The following is a 16,291-nucleotide window of genomic DNA, read 5'->3' as shown; positions in this document are numbered from 1 at the left end:
TGCTAGAAAGGTTTTATCGAGTTTTAAAAAGGATCCCAAAAGGTCATTCTGGTTTGGGGTTTGGGTTTTTTTCACATGTACACTACAAAAAATGTTTCTTGCAATTGGGGATCTTCCTCCAGGGCCTACTGAGCTGAGCCGAACACAGAACAGCAGCAGCGTACCCTGGCTTGGACAGTAACCAGCAGGCAACGGCACCGGCAGGCGCTGCCCGGGCACGGCCCAGGCTCCGCTACCCCCCGCAGCAGCTTCACCCTCGGCAGCAGAGCCTGCCCAGTTCTGTTCTGCAGGGCTGCGGGAACCAAGCTCTACAGTGCTCTGCTCAGGAGCTCGGTTGGTTGGGGTTGGGTTTGTTTTTTTTTTCCCCCAAGTAGAGTTTCAGAGCTGAAACTCCTTTGGTCTGGGGGAACTTACCCCCACTCCAAGAGTCTCCACCCAACATCACCTGTCCGACCCCCGGCCCGGTGGGGTCCCTGGAGGGCATTTCGCATCTCTCCTCCCACCACACCTTCTGCTCAGCAGAGAACCCCTAAGATCTGAGTGGAACAACTACTCTTATAAATATTTTGGTGTGGTGGAGGGGAATAAGGCACTTAGGAGGGTCGGAGCTCGACTAAGGCTCGGGTGCTCTACAGGCAGGAAGGAAAAGGGGTTAGTTTCTGAAATGAATTCAAACGAACGTTAATACAGGAATAAAAACAATCAGATCCACTTCCCACTTCAAGGCTTTGTTTCAAAAGGAAGAAAAAAACCTTCCCCCACCCCCCAAAAACCCAATAGCAGGGAGACCTGCCCCGGAGCAGCCGCAGCTGCCCCACGCCCGGCCCTGCCAGCCTGCTCCTCCCGACTGCAAGCCCTCAAGGGCAGCTCCTCCCAAAAGAGGCACCTTAAAGAAGTTCATGGATTGGAAAGCCCCAAGCGGTGCCAGGTCCTGTCCCTGACACACTGCTCAGCTGAGCTCCAGCCAGCTGGGACCTCCGGCAGCCCTTCCCTCGGTCTGTTCTGCTGCTCTGGGGCTGATAAGGACAGGAGAGCGCAGTGAAGGTCACCGGCTGCGGATGAAGGCTCCAGGCTGAGCCCGGGGATCGGGACCAGGCTTCTCCCTGCGAGCAAGGCGTAGGAGGGGGCAGCGCAGCAGCCGAGAGCGGCAGGGAGCACACCGGGACGGTGTTGAACGGGAGCGGAGACTTGCCCCGGCCTGCGGCGCCTCCGGGAGGGGCGAAACGGCTGCTTCCACGGGGACCTGGGTGGGGGTGGCATAGAAAGGGGGAGCTCCTCCCGGGGCTGGCTGTTTCGGCTGCCTGCAGAGCCGTGAGGGAGGCTGAGGAAGCTAACAGGAGATGACAAAGATGGCAGAGGGAGCCCAGCGCAGGGGCGCCGCGGGGCAGCAGCTCTGCAGCTACAGCGCAGCTGCTCTGCCTTGCGAAGGTTGTCTTTGGCACTTCTCCTCCTCCCTGCTGGGCTTACTTGGTGGCCCAGAACTCCCTGATTGTGCAAGGCTGCTCGGGGAGGGCAGCTTGAGCCCAGCTGTATCTCGGGAAATCTCCAGGCTAGGCTCAGACCACAGCAAAGCTCCACCCAACCTTCCCTACCTGTCCCAGTCCTGATCGAGCAGCTGCAACTCCCCCCTCGGGATGGGAGTTTGGATGCAGAAGCTGGTTACAGCAGGCTTGCACGGACAAAGCAGCTTCCCTCCCGCTGCCAGGAGGCCCTCAGAAGCTGGTGAGGCAGCCCGAGAAGCCGACCCCACCCGTGGCCATGCCAGCTCGCCCACGCAGCACCCTTGTGCAACAGGCAAGAGCGTGGGGTAAGCGCGGCCCTGCCGCCCGAGGCACTGCCCTGCCTGGCAGCTCCTCTGGGGAGCAGCGAATATGGCACTTGGCTGCCTTTCACACGACAGCAACACTCCAGCTCCCCTGCCCAAACAGGGGCCAAGTCTAGTTAAGGCAATTTAAAACGAGCCCGGGTTTGGCACTGGCGAGCTCCCGGCCCTGCGCTGTCAGCACAGCTTAGCCCACAGCTCCATTTCCCCAGGTACCTCCCGCGGAAGCCAGAGGATGATGCTCAGAGGAAGAGCAGCAAAACAAGCAGCAGTGATTCTCCTCCAGCCCCCCCTTCCCCAGCTTGCAGCAGTGATCAGTTTGCATTTCCAAGCCCCTCCACTGCACCATGGCTGACTGGCACTCGAGGGGGTTCTTCCCTCTTCCAGAGCCTGGGACTGGCACGGCTCAGATGTTCCTGTCCCGCTGGGATGCTTCCATGACTATGCCCTTTGCATCCAGCTGATCTGTAGACAAAGTCTGGTAGTGTGGCAGCCCAGTAGATCTCTCAGGGGCTCCCTGGATCTCAGCTCGATCTGCACCCCAGCAAAGCCCATCCTCCAGCCATCATCATCCTCCAGCCATCATCAGCTCTGCCCAGATAAGAATGTGCAGGCAGGCAGAGGAACCCGTGAGAGCCCCATGGCACACACTGGAGCCATCAATCAAAGCCCAAGAAGGGTTTTCAGCGAGCTGGCAGCCTGGGGCTGGGCCTGGCATTCCAGGTATCAGCAACATCATTAAACAAGGCAAGGAAGAGGAGAGGGAACAGGCACAGGCTGGCACAATAGCTCACAACGGGAAAGGCAGAGAAGGAGCGGTGGCAGGGGTGGGTGTAACAGGACGTGCAGCTGCTCCCACCCCACAGCCACTGGGCCCAGGGTCTCCTAAGGCCTTTGGAGTCACTTTCTGGCATGACCCTGACTGAGACTCATGCTCAAGTACTAACACACACCCGGAGCATGAGGGTGTTTGCTTGTAGCTGCTCAGAGGTGGTTATAGGCTATGTAAGGTAACAGAAGGCAGCAGCAAAGCCCAGGTCAGCCAGTTCAAGGCCCACACCTGCTCCCCATGCCTACAGTGGAGCTGCAGTGAGCAGCCCAGGAACACTCAGGGTGAGTGAGGAGAGGAAATGTCTGCTGCAAGTCAACCGATGAATGACAGTGACCAAAGGATGAGAAACAAGGTAGGGTAGGGCTGATGTAACCCATGGGCAACTTGGCTCACACCTGAGATGTTCTTAGGCACATGAACTCCCCTCCCTCCTCAGGAAGAAGGGGGGAGGAAGCAAAGCTCCTCAAGGCCCTGTGAAGGGCTATGGTCACCTCACTGCACAAAGCACCTCTTCAAACTGCAGCATGGCCCTGGGCAGGCCAGAGAAGCCCCACGAGCCTGGGGTTCAGAGAAGCCCGCCCCACCACCTCCCTGCACTAGACACTTGTGTCTTGCCCTGCCCTGAGCACTCTCTCAGCAAGCAGGAGGCAGCACAGCAGCACTCCAGCACTGCCTGTGCTGACCATGCAGATGGAGCTCAGTGGGGTCATGGCTCTGCTCTTCCCACAGTGGGAAGCAGTTGCTGTGCCCTGACTTTTGCACCCCCTTTGTGCAAGTCTCCTTCTGTGAGGCAGCCCAGGGAGAGGCTCTGGGCAAGGCAAAGGCAGCTTTGTTAAGGCAAACTCAGCCCCTCCTCACACTGCACCCAAGGCACCCCAGGCAGGGTGGTCTGCAAATAATACTAAGGGGAAAGATCTGTGCCCTGCTGCCAAAACCTGATGGTCTGACAGTGGGATGCAGCAGAGAAGTAACATTTGAAACCCATTTTCTTGCAGCACCACCAGTGTGCAGTGGGAGGGAAGGGCCACCAGGTCAGCTGCCTGCGGGCACAAGGAGATGGAGGTGTCCTTCACCCGCAAGGCTTGCACCATCCACCTCAGCCCCCTCGGGGCGCAGGGCTCCCGTGTGCTCTGCCTGCTCTGCCTGCTGGCACTGAGGATCTGGAGCTCTCTTTTACATAACAACCACCACAGCCCCTCCGGCCACAGCCGACAGCGCCCCCTCAGTGTGCGGGAGCAGAGCCCAGAGCCCTGCCCAAGCCAGGGCGGGGGGAGAGGGCAGATCTGCTGCTGGTGTCTGAACCCCCTTGGCACATCTTTGGTTATGGGGGAAAAGGAGGCGGTGGAAGGTTTGGCCACCTGATTCTTTAGGAAGGTGCTAGCCCAGGAGAGGAGGGGGAGCAGGGGTGGGGGCGTGGCTAATCCGACCACTCGTCCTCGTCGAACTCCGAGGAGTCGTCCTCCGAGTCGCTGTACTCCACCGCGATGCGGCGCGACAGGATGGTGGCCACGTCGTTGCCCACAACGTCCCTCTTCTCCTGCTCCCTCTGCTCCTCCACCTTGCGCAGCTGGAAGCCTGTGGGGAAGAAGGCAAGGGAGGGGATCGTGCAAACAGCTTTGGTCACACTGAAATCCCCCAGGCAGCCATCCCTGTGACACAATCCTCTCAGCGAGGCAGCCTGAGCTCTGCCAGGCAGCTCTGGCCACGCTGTGGGCTGACGCTGATGGTGAATGACAGCCCAGACAGGCTGGGTGGGCAGGTGGAATGGGAAGGAAATGGCTGCTGTGCTCCTCTGAGGGGTTACCACCATTGCCCTTCCACCGCTTGCAGAGCCGGAGCACACCAATCCAGCCCTGCATCTCCAAAGGAGCAGGCAGAGGCACAAAAGCTCCTGAGGCTGTCACCAGAGTGGGCAGACAAGGAGGGACCACAAAGCATGGGTGGCAAGAGCGAGGCAGTCACAGCACTGCTGATGAGATGGATGCCCAGGGCTCAGGTCTGGATGCCCTGGGGTCTTCCCGAAGGAGGAAGCTGGCAGGGAAACCAAACCTTACCTTGCCGGATAGCTGAGAGCAGATCACTCCTGGCATCACTAACCGCAGGCAGGGATGACTTGAGCTTGGAGGCAGAGGTGTCCGAGGGTGGAGGAGGGGGTGGGACACCATCCAGGCCACCAGAAGACAGAGGTGGTGGCCCAGGAGGAGGTGGTGGTGGCGGGGGAGGGGGCACACTGCCCCCGGGCAGCTGCGGCAGCGGAGGCGGCAGCACGGTGCTGTACTCGGCTGCTGGAGGGGGCGGTGGAGGGGCAGCAAACTCGGGGTGCGGAGGGAAAGAAGGGGGGGAGGGGGGCGGTGGGGTTCCTGGGGACGGGAAGCCCACGGGAGGTGGCGGAGGGGGAATGCTCCCCATCAGCGGGGGCGGTGGAGGCGGTGCCGGCGGCGGAGCAAGGCCAGGCCTGGCTGCGGAGGGCGAGCCGATGGGAGGCGCCGGCGGCGGGTGGCTGGGGCTGACCAGGCTGGACCGTTTGGTGCCTCCAGCACCAGAGCCCCTCTGGGTGTCTAGAGGATAGCTGTGGAGGCAGAGGGGAGAGAGCAGCCCTTAGCCGGGAGGAAGAGCCAGTGCCGGTGCAGGCCACGTGTGCCCACCCAGCCCCAGCCCCGTCCAGCAGCCCTCGCTCCTGGGGCTGAGCTTCCCCCCAGCCACGTCTGGCCTGCACCACCAGAACAAAGGAAAGGTTCTGGGGCCTGGCAGAGCTGCTGCCACCCACCCAGCTCCCTGCTGGCAGGAACAGGAGGCAGCTCACCTCTCCAACACCGGCTGGGTGGCAAGCCTGAGCCCAGAGCAGCCCCACAGCAGCCCAAGGCACTACCCCTGCAGGCTGAGGTCAGGCTCCCGATGTGCCAGGCAGGGGTGTCTGCTGTGACAGACTGACCCAGCAGTGGTGGGAGTGCCAGGGGAGCACATGCTCTGGGCATCTGCTAGGAGCAGATCTCACCAGATCCCAAGGCCCTGAGCTGCAGTGTGGCAGCCACATCCCAGAACTGGCCATGGGGAGTGGAAACCCAGTGTGCTCGGAGGGGAGGCACCAACTCCTCAGGGACCAAGCTGCCATTCCTGGGAGCTGGCTCACACCAGGAGGCACCACTGACAGCCTGTGGAGGTGTGAAGGCAGCCCTAAGGGGTCTGGCACAAACAGGGCACCTTTTGAGCAGTGCTGATCCATGCCAGGCCACTGGAGATCAAAGCTGGCTCCCAAAAACACCAGAGGGAAGGTCTCTGTGGGCAGGCAGAGATTTAAGAACTGCACAAGGCAGAGCAAGCTTCATCTGAGAGCTCCTCTCTGCTCTGCCCTAGAGGGAGATGCCGCAGAGCAGTGCTTGGTCTCTGGCACATCAGAGGAGCCTTTTCTGCAGCACTGCTGCCTTTGGAGGAGATGGACAGGGGCTAGCAGGGCCCTGCCTGGCAGCAGCATTGCCTCCTCTTATTCTGGACTCTCTTTCACTGCCTTTCAAAAAAGCTGCTCTCTTGTTTCACCTTTTGTGTCTTGAGCCACTGCCACACCGTGGTCCTCAGCTCTGGAGGTGGCTGCAGCCACCATTTCCCCTGACACAAAGCAGCTGCCCTGAGCTTGCACTGAAGGCTCTGGGAAGCAGTCAGCTGCTGTGCTCAAGTGCTTTAAACTGAGCTACAGCTCCAGCACCCACAGCGGGCACTTGCCAGGGACTGCAGGGCAAATGGGAGCAAAAAAAGAGGCGAAAGAAGCTGTTCCTCTGCAGAGCTCCACCAGGGAGGGAAGGCTGCAGGCTCTGGAAGGCCTGTGCAGAGGAGGCTGCAGCAGTGCTGGAGAGGGGCAATGAAACTGGTACTGGGTCCAGAGAGCAGGGCTGGGAGGAGCAGCTGAGGGAGCTGAGAGTGCTCAGCCTGGAGAAGAGGAGGCTGACGGAGACCTCATTGCTCTCTGCAGCTCCCGGAGAGGCTGCAGCCAGGTGGGGGTTGGGCTCTGCTCCCAGGGGAAAAACTAACTGGACAGGAGGAAATGGCCTCCAGTTGCCCCAGGGGAGGTTTGGGTTGGACACGAAGAACAATTTCTTCTCTAAAAGGGTTGTCAAAGTCTGGCCCAGGCTGCCCAGGGCAGTGGAGCAGTCCCCATGCTGGAGGTGTTCCAAAGCCATGGAGCTGTGGTGCTGAGGGCCATGGGTTGGCACTGCTCTGGCAGTGCTGGGATAAGGGCTGGACTGGGGGATCTGAAAGGTCTCTTCCAGCCAAAACCATTCTGTCATGAACTCTTCTGGGCAGCACAATCCCTCTGATCTAGCTCTCACACAAGCCCGCTGTGTCCTTAGGCAGTGGAGTGCTGGCAGTGGCTGGGGTTCAAGGGGCAGTGCCCCTGCCCCTGCCCGCAGCTGCCCCTCCCCTCGGGCAGCAGCATTCTGCTTCCCGTGCAACACCCGGCAGGAAGCTGTGCTAAGCTGTCCCAGCCTGGCTCATGTCAGCCTCTTCCAGCACCTCCCACTGCCGGGTGGCAGAAGGGATCCTGCAGCTTACCTCAGCTCCAGCGGGGGCGGCGGCAGGCTGGCATCCGGGAAGGGGGGAGGGGGGGGCACGATGGAGTCAGCCTGCGGCGGCGGCAGATAGCAGCTCCCGTCCATGCTCTCGGTGGAGCCGATGCTGCCGTTCTGATAGACCATGGCAGAAGGGTACCTGAGTGACAGCAAGAGCAGAGCCTCACTCTAGGGCATTTCCCCCTTGCTTGCAAGAACCTTGCCTGCTGGAGGTGCCACAGCAAACCACCCTGCAGCAGTTCAGCCACCAGACAGCTGCAATGGCACCCAAGTGCCACGGATCATCCTCCAGGATCCCACAATCCAAGAGTGGAGGGGTTGGAAGGGACTTCTTGAGACCAACCAGTCCAACCCCCCCTGCCAGAGGAGGATCACCCAGGGCAGGTCACCAGGAACACATCCATGGGATGCTGGAAGCTGTGGAGACTCCACAGCCTCTCTGGGCAGCCTGCTCCAGGCTTCAGCACCCTCACACTAACAAAGTTTCTCCTCCTCAGATGGAACCTCCTGGGCTCCACTTTGTGCCCACTGCTCCTTGTTCTGTCCCTGGGCACCACTGAAATGTTTCTTAACTTTTGATTACAGAAAAGACCTTCCTAAGGGTGTGTTTTGCCCAGCTGGCACTTGAAGGACTCCCACTGACCAGTGGCCAAAAGACAAAGAAGCTACTCCAAGGTGCCCAAAGCTACAGAAGTATCACAAAGAGGCCAAGAATGCCAACAGTGATGCCAGGAAAAGCAAGGATCCAGAGCTGAATAGTACTGCAGGAAGTGATCACACTCCACTCCATGAGCTTCCTTCACTGTGGGTGCTGCAGCAGCCCGTTTTGGGGGGCTCTCTGGACCTCACAAATGCAAATGCAGGAAGAAGTTTCCAAGGAGAAGAGAGAGGAGCAGGAGACTGCTGCTGTTGTGCTGCTCCATTCCTCTGCTAGAAACCAAACCTCTTCTCCTATTAAACTAAAGGCAAGTTTTATTTTTAGCTGGAGAGTGTGATTTGAAGAGAGATTTCTCCTGCAGGAAAGGAAGCTGTGAGCAGAGAGCAGCTGAGCAAGGGCACTGTGGGGGGATCCAGGCTGCTTCCAGCCTGCCTGGTGTCAAAAGTTAAATGAATTCCAAGCCAGAGGCGCTAAGAGAGAATCTGGAGCTTGGAACACTGGGATGGGGACTGCCCCCGCTCCAAGTTTGGGGTGTGAAGAGCCATTTGTGATCTGTAACAAAGCAAATCACACAATGGCATCGAGGTGCCACCCTGCTCCACAGCGGGAGGCCCAGAGGCTGCCTGTGATGGGAAGGCATCACCACGGGGTTGGGAGCCAAAGCTCTCAGCACTTTCTGTGCCCACAAGCCAGGCATGTTGAAAGCAGACTTGCTGGCAAAGCTGTTCCTGCCACCTTGCTGGAGCTGTGCAGCTCCTGATTTATTTAGCAGGTCTGGAACCAGCAGCAGGTTCACTTCAGAGAATCTGATTAGCAGAGCATCGATCACAGCCAGAGCTGCAGGGCAGGGGCAGGGCAGCTGCAGGGCAGGGCAGCTGCAGGGGGAGCTGAAGGGGAAGCAGGGGCGGCTGCAGAGGGAGCAGAGGGAGCTGCAGGGGGAGCTGCATCCCAATCACCCCCTGCCTGGCTGCCCCTCCCCGGGGGGGGTGGCAGGCAGCCCCAGCCCAGCTTACCCAGCAGGGCCATGCTTGTCCTTGGACTCCACAAAACTCTTGCCCCCATCTTCAGCTTCTCCCATTCTTCCTTCCCGGGTTTTGATCTTCCGTGGGTTGACGTTTCCCCGGTTGGGATTTTCCTTCTTCTCTTTCTAAGGGAGGCAGAAATCATATTTCTTTCTTTGCTTTTGCTTTAAACTCCCTGGGAGCAGGGAGGGACAGGCCAGACCTTCAGCAGCTCCAAGAGGAGATGCTCAGAGGCCCAGGAGTTTTAATTTACTTTCCTGATTGCTGCAAGCTCCAAAGACCTGAAGAAAGAAGCTGGAGCACAGCATAGAACCAAGATCATCAGATGCCCCCAGTGCAGCCCAGACATGATGCCATCCTTACTCCTGGCATGACCACCCAGAGGGCAAAAGCTCAAGCTCTGGTTCCTACATCAGTTAAAGCTTTTGGGCTGCATCAAGACTGCCATTGCCACCATGGCTCTGCTGCTGCTGTGTGCTGTGGGGGTGCAGCACAGCCTCCTGCTCCAGAGAGCCTCCAGCTCTGCCTTCTCAGGTGCCCTAAGTCTCTCCTTGCTTACATTGACTGAACAAATGTGATCTGTGTTGAGGTTTAATGCTCCTCTTGTCCCAAAGCTAAGCACAATCGCCCAGACTGAATCTTGGAAAGCCCTTCCCAGCCCAATGCAGTCTGTGGATCTGCAAAGGGGTTAAGAGAGCAAACCTGAGTTTTGGAGTCCAGGCTCAATTAAACACTTCCCAGATCCTGCTCTTCCCCCAGCACCTCTGCTGGCAGAGAGCTCCCAGCTCCTCACCCTGTGCTTCCGCTTCTCTTTCATAATGTCCTTGGTGTCCTGCAGCATTTTCTCTTTCCAAAGGTCAAAGAAATATGAAGGATTTGTGTAGAATTTAAGAGCCTCTTTGCCGTCATCCCTAGAACAGGAAGTGGGGAGAAGGAAAACAACAAACAAGGCCCAGGTCAGGTTTGAAGCCAAAAGAGAACACAAAGCACAACCAGGTGAGTCTGAAGTCTGCAGCAAGGTCAAACACTCTGCTTTCACCTCTGCCCCCCCAGTCCAGAAGCAGCAGTGCACCCACAGCCTCACCTCTCCTGGCTCTCCCACCTGCCAGCACTGCTGCCCTCATAGCCACACCACCGCTCAGCATCTCACCCCAGGGCTGCTCTCCCTTCAGCTCCTGCCTGCCTGTGCTGTGTTTGGGGTGTGAAAAGCTGCCCCCCACTCCAGCTCAGGAACCCTAAATCAGAGCAGCAGTGTCCTTGAAGCTCCTGAGCTCACTCCCAGCCAAACAGCCACAGCCTCTGCTGCTCTGCAGTGCGGCCGCGTCTGGCAGCAGCCAGCTGCCTCCAGCTATCTGTAATTACTGCTACCTGCTCAGGAGATATTTATGGATGTGGGCTCAGCCTCTCTATTCTGACCCCCTTTACTCCTAACACCTGTAAGATGAAACCAGAGCAGGATTGCTGAGGAGAAGTGGTTACAGAGCCAGAGGAGGTCACATCAGACGTCTCGGAGCAGGCAGAAGAGGCCACAGAAAGCATCTCCAGATCTACAGGAGCCTGCTGTGGCCACCTGGGTAACAGCCACCTACAACTGCACCCTCTGCAGGGTGTGCTGAGGCTTTCTGGAGAGCAACCACAGGGCTGCAGAGAGGTCCAACAGAAATGCAGCATCTGCACAACAGCCACCACTCTCAGCCAGAGCTGGCCAAGCTCTGCCCCAGAGCAGCCACAGAAGTGACAGCAGAGAACCAAGTGATCAGTCTACAGCCCCAAAATCATAGCTCCATGGGATCCAGGGGCTGCAGGTTTCCTACTGGATCTCAGCTTAGCAACTCAATTTCCCACTGGAAATGGCTACTTCAACATGGCACAGGATGGGAAATGACCTCCTCAGTAGGCTAGGAGGAGGAGGAACATGGGGCCAGGAAGGTGCTGCAGCCATACCTGTAAGGGGAGAGAATGTTGAGGGGTGGAGGAGTATTGCATGACCTGTAGGTTTCAAGGACAGGCATGGGGAGAGAATCTCTGTCAAAGAGCTTCTGGTCCTGAGTAGTGGAGCTTTTGAAGGCCTTCCTGGTGTTAATGCCTTGCAGGGAGACTGCAAGAAAGAGAGAGCAAGTGAAGAGCAGCCTGACCCAGGCCAGCAACACTGAAGATCAAGCAGTGAACATCTGACTGCAGTTGGAGTTCTTGGCATGCTCAGCACGGCTTGAGGCCAGGGTCCCTTCCCACAGCTCTCCTGGGAGCCCAGCAGAGCTCAGATGGTGCCGTGCCAAGATCCACTGCTGCAGACATGGCTCTCCTGAGAGCTGCTGATGTGCTTCTGAACCCCTGTGACCCAACTGCTGCAAAGGGAGTTTCCACACGGGGACTGGCTAAGGAGCCCACATGAGCAGCACGGAGGGGCAGAAATGGTCCTTCCTGGCCCAAGAGAAGAGTTTCCAACACCTGAGGGCCAGGAACCAGCCAGGCTGACTCAACTGAGAAGCTGCACCAGGCGTGGACTGCAGGGCCTGTTGCCCACTCCTTTACCTTCCTCCTCTTTGGGATCCAGCTGAGTGACTTTGACTTGCAGGCGGTCAACTCTCTCGACCAGGACGCTGACCCGGGAGGCAAAGGTGCTGGCCTGAGTGAACAACCCTCCAAAGATGTCCTCTGCAAATTTACCTGCAATGGCAAAGTGTCCACATTACCCTGGGGGGAGCAGACTGAGCCTCCCAGCTGCTGCTCCTGAAGCAAGCAGGAGTGGGCAGAGCAGGCTGGGCGGGGTGGAGCTGGACACGCCGGCAGGAAGGGCTCTGCCGCACCAACACCTGACGGCTCCCAGGCACCGGCCAGCAACCAGGCACCCTCCAGAGCCCTTCACGTCACTGCTAGAGCAGGGCAGCAGCAGAGGGCAGGCAGCACTGTGCTGCTCTGGAGCTGGCTGGCCCTGGAGGCCCCCTCGGATGCTCGGTCCATGAGACAAGCAAGGGCAGGCAGCTTTGGGCTGCTCTGGAGAATCTCAGGCTGCAGTCTCCAGCAGGCTGCTCCAGGGGAACTGCAGATGTTTACAAGCTCCCGGAGCCGGAGCCTCCCCGCAGCCACAGGCAGTGACCCCTCGGCTCCTTCAGGTGGCAGTGTCTGAAAAATTGACTCATTCCCGGCGATTTCAGCTCAAATCCAGCGGGGAACTACTCCGGCGGGGACGTCCCCTCTGTAGCAGCCTGCTCTGCCCACTGGGCTGCTGGGACAAGCAGCGCCCACGGCAGAGCCCAGGGGCGGGGGGCAGGAGCTCACTGCACACCCGCAACTTGTCCTCTCCCCACCTGCACCAGAGGTGGCCAGAGGCAGTCAGAGAGAGGAGCACCAGAAGGAGCCCAAGAACTCACCACGGGTCCTGGTCTTGGTCTGCTCTCAGGCATAACCCGGGACAGGGAGCCCAAACCACCACACCGACCAGGGCAGGCTTGGCACTGAGAGCAGCCACAGCCCCGTGGGCTCCCACTGCTGGAAGCACTTCCAGCCACGGCTGCTGCCGGTGTGCACTCTGCTCCTGAAGGGCAGCATCAGGGCAGCAGTTTGTTCTGGAACCTGCTGCTCCTCGGGATCTTCTCTGAGCCCCAGGGAAGGGTAACCAACTGCCCCAGGGACGTGGGCAGTGAGTCACAGCAGCAGCCCCTCCAGCAGGCACCCCCCGGCCCAGCTGCACAAACACTGCCAGCTCCTGCTCCCTGTACTGCCAAGCATGGGGAGGCAGCCAGGTTAAAAATCAACCTCCTCCACCTCTCTGGGGGCAGTGCCAGCTCGCAGTGTTTGCAGAAAGCAAAGGCTGGCTGCTAACTTCAGCTGACCTCCTCCCAGCCAAGGCAGAGTCCATGCAGGCTCCACGACCAGAGCCCACTCAGCTTTCCTCAAACTCACCAGAGGGATTCTTACTTCTGGACACTCAAGGCCAGGTCACTTTTGCTACAACCTCACATCAAGAAGGTTCAACACCAGCCCAAGGCTTGAGCAAGGAGGGTGAACATAGTTTATCTGTGGGATAATTCAACAGCTCCCAGCAGAAGTCCAACAGATGAAAGCTGGAATCTAGTTTGAGCTTCAAGGAGAATGGGAAAGAGCTGCTGGATTTCAGCAGGAACTGCAAGGAGCATCAGGGGAAAAAGCAGCTCTTGGGATTGCAGTGCTGAGGAGGATGGTTCAGGCATGACATAATCTCTAAAGAGCACTGCACACACTGGTCTGAGACAATCAGGGAATGGGGTGGGTTGGAAAAGCCCTCTGAGACCATCCAGTCTGACCATTAACCAGCACCACTGTGGCCACCAAACAATGTCCCCAGGTGCCATGGCCACAGGCTTCCTGAACATCCCCAGGGATGGGGACTCCACCACCCCCCTGGACAGCCTGTTCCTATCCCTGACCACTCTGGCAGCAAAGAATTTTTTCCTCATCTCCAACCTATCCCTCCCCTGGCACAATTCCAGGCCACTTCCTCTCGTCTTATCACCCACAGTAGGGAGCGGAGCCCAACCCCCACCTGGCTCCAGCCTCCTTCAGGAAGCTGTAAAGCCAGAAGGTTTCACCTCACCCTCCTCTTCTCCAGACCAAAACACCCCAGTTACCTCAGCTGCTGCTCATGCAGCAAGAGGGACGAAGGCACCAAAGCAGATTTCATGCCACAGGCCATGCCAGGTTTGGCCCTGGGGGCAGGAGAAGGGCTGGTACTGTGCAAATGCCCCTGCAGAGCCATCGGCCAGCACCTCTCAGACCCTGCTGTCTGTCTTGCACATTTCTGGATGGGGTAAGGCAGATATTAACTTTTTTGCTTTAGTTCCTTTGACTGACCAAGTGCAGCTCACAATCAGGATGCTCTCTGGGGTGGCCTGGCAGGGGGACATGTAGCCTGAGTGGCTCCTTCCATCTCTAGCTCGTGGGTTCCTCTGACCCACACTGAGAGGCCCCAGTGGCTTACCCCAAGTGCTCCCAGCTGTGATAGTACTGAAGGGAAAACTCACTGCAACACGAGAGTTTGACAAGATTTATGTTTGCATCTCTGTAAAGAGGCTGTGGTGCACCAGGCAGGGCTGATTATTCACTTGACAGGGCTGTCACAGCCTACTGAACCTGCTGCCCGTCCCCGCTCAGCGCCAGGCAGGAGAGGATTTATTCTGCAGTGAAGGAAAGGAGGGCACAGGAGTCTGGGGGCTGTGAGGGGGCTGCAGCAGCTAAGGCTAAAGAGGGCTTCACTGCAAATGCTGCTGACCCCAGGGAAGGGGCTGAGGAAGTGCTCAGCATTCCCTCCCCACCTGCCTGGCTCCCCTCTGGCAGACATGCACTCAAGTGCCAGCAGCAGGCTCCTCGCCTCAGCTTCCCCTGCTGCAGGTCCCTGCCACTGGGCCACACAGCACCACCCAGCCAGGTCGCCAGGACACCCTCCCCACCTCCACACCAGGCTGCAGTTTGCCCTCCAGCACTTTGTCCTCTCCAGCAAGGCAGAAGCAGAGGAGCTTGGAGAACGTGTGCTGAGCAGAGCAGGTCTAAAGCTGAAGGCTCTCAGCAGGGCTCTGCCACACTAACCCACTGTGTGCCTTTGGCCTGGGATTAGCTTTCTCTGCAGCAGGGATTTGCAGCTTTGCTGCCTTCTTCCTCATCATTTCACACACAGGAGCTGGATTTTACTCACACTCCACAACCATCTTGAATACCAGACCTAACAAATGAATGCTGGTGGCCAGCTGAAGGGGGAGCAGAGCTTGCTCTTGCCTGTGCAGCCCACCTGAACATGATACCACCTGGCAGCAAATGCAGGCCCAGGGCTCAGCCACAGACTTGGTTTGCACTGCTGGGAAGAGCCTGCACCCAAACCTTCCCTGGGCAGGGGAGGATTAGCTGGCTGCAAGGTGAGGGGCTGGCTTTGAGAGCAGGCAGAAGAGCTGGCAGGCACCACAGAGAAGCTAAACCACACACTGGTTTGACGATCAAAGTCTGGCTTCAAGGGCAAGGCAGCTAACCAGAACCCAGAGCACTGCAGCAGAGTAAGGAGGAATACTGGACAGACCTGAAGGGAACCTGCAGGAAAGCTGGGGAGGACTTTTCCTGAGGGTGTCTAGGGACAGGCCAAGGTGGAATGGTTTGAAGCTGAGGCACATCAGGGGTAAACTGGGTCTGAGGAAGAAGTTCTTCAGTAGGAGGGTGGTGAGACTCTGGAACAGGCTGCCCAGGGAGGCTGTGGGTGACTCAATCTTGGATGAGGCCTCAAGCAACCAAATCTAGTGAAGAAGTGTCCCTGCCCATGGCAGGGGGGTTGCAGTAGATTATCTCTGAGTTCCCTTCCAACATGAGCCATTCTCTGACTCTGTGACCACAATTAACTCCACAGCTCCTAGCCCCAAGCTTTCCCTCCAGCCTTCACCAGGCTGCTGGTCACTCCCTGGGCAGCTGAGCCAGGCAGCACCAGCACAGCTCACACAGCTCCAAACTCCCAGTGCCCACTGGGGACCTGAGGTCTCCCAGTGCCACCACTAGCAGTGGGCAGCAGGCTCCTTTAGTTACCTCTCCTCAGGAAGAGGAACACTGGCACCAGGCAGGTTCCAGCCAGCCTAGCTCCATTCAGCAGAGGCTCAGCCTCTGCCACCACATCCTGGCTGCTCCCATTTCACAGCCCTGAGCTGTGCTGCTCCATTCTTCCCCATCTGCAGTTTCACTGCAGCCTCTCACACAGGCACAGGCACATCCACCCCCCACAACACCCCCCCACAACCACCCCTCCCCATTTTCTCCTCTGAGCAGGACCAGGGCTGTGAAATCAGCATCGGGTTTCTGCAGGAGAACATTTTAGCATTACCCAGGGAAGGCAGATGGGGGAGAAACAGGAACAGGAGAGTAAAGGAGGGAGCTAAATAAAGAGCAGGAGCGGCTCCCGGGGGGCAGCAGGCTGCACTCACTCAGGCTGCCCAGCTGTCGGATGACATTTGCCAGGGTGATGTTGGTCATGCATTCCAGCTCGCTCGGAACGCTGGGCAGCGTCTGACGGCACAGGTGCCTTGGCTCGATGTTCCTGGTTACCAGCGGCATGGTGGAGCTGCTGCAGGCTCTGCTCTGCGAGCTGAAAAACAACCCAGAAAAGCAACAGGAAGGGATTACTCAGCCGCCGGTCCCCGGCACACCAGGGCCGTGCTGCTCTCCTTTCCTGCTCTGCAGCGGCCCTCCGGAGCAGCCTTCCCGCACCCCCTGCCCACCCCTGCACAACGGCTCCAGCAGAGGCCAGGCGGTGCTGTGACCCGCGGGGCCTTGCCGGCCCAGGAGGGCAGCTCCGGGGCCTCACCCAGAGGTGCTGCTGGCACGGCACCACCGCGGCCCTGCTGCCCCTCCTGCCGCCCCTCCTGCCCACCAGGCTCCTGCCTCTGTGCT

General features: G+C 58.7%; 1 protein-coding gene across 1 annotated transcript; it reads right to left on the bottom strand.

The window, feature by feature from the left end:
* WASF2 (WASP family member 2) lies at nt 1-16,225 on the bottom strand. Its single transcript, XM_064172958.1, is given in 11 exon segments — nt 1-4,229; nt 4,709-5,223; nt 7,200-7,355; nt 8,888-8,931; nt 8,934-8,960; nt 8,962-9,021; nt 9,690-9,807; nt 10,841-10,994; nt 11,429-11,563; nt 15,826-15,986; nt 16,206-16,225. Coding segments are annotated over 10 exon segments (1,497 nt in total). The 5' UTR covers nt 15,956-15,986; nt 16,206-16,225; the 3' UTR covers nt 1-4,071.
* Nucleotides 16,226-16,291: the final 66 nt, after the last annotated feature.

The sequence above is a fragment of the Pogoniulus pusillus genome, chromosome 37 (assembly GCF_015220805.1).
Source record: "Pogoniulus pusillus isolate bPogPus1 chromosome 37, bPogPus1.pri, whole genome shotgun sequence".
In the NCBI taxonomy this organism is placed as follows: Eukaryota; Metazoa; Chordata; class Aves; order Piciformes; family Lybiidae; genus Pogoniulus; species Pogoniulus pusillus.
Note: the sequence above shows the minus strand (reverse complement) of the source record. Positions and strands in the feature narration are given on the sequence as shown.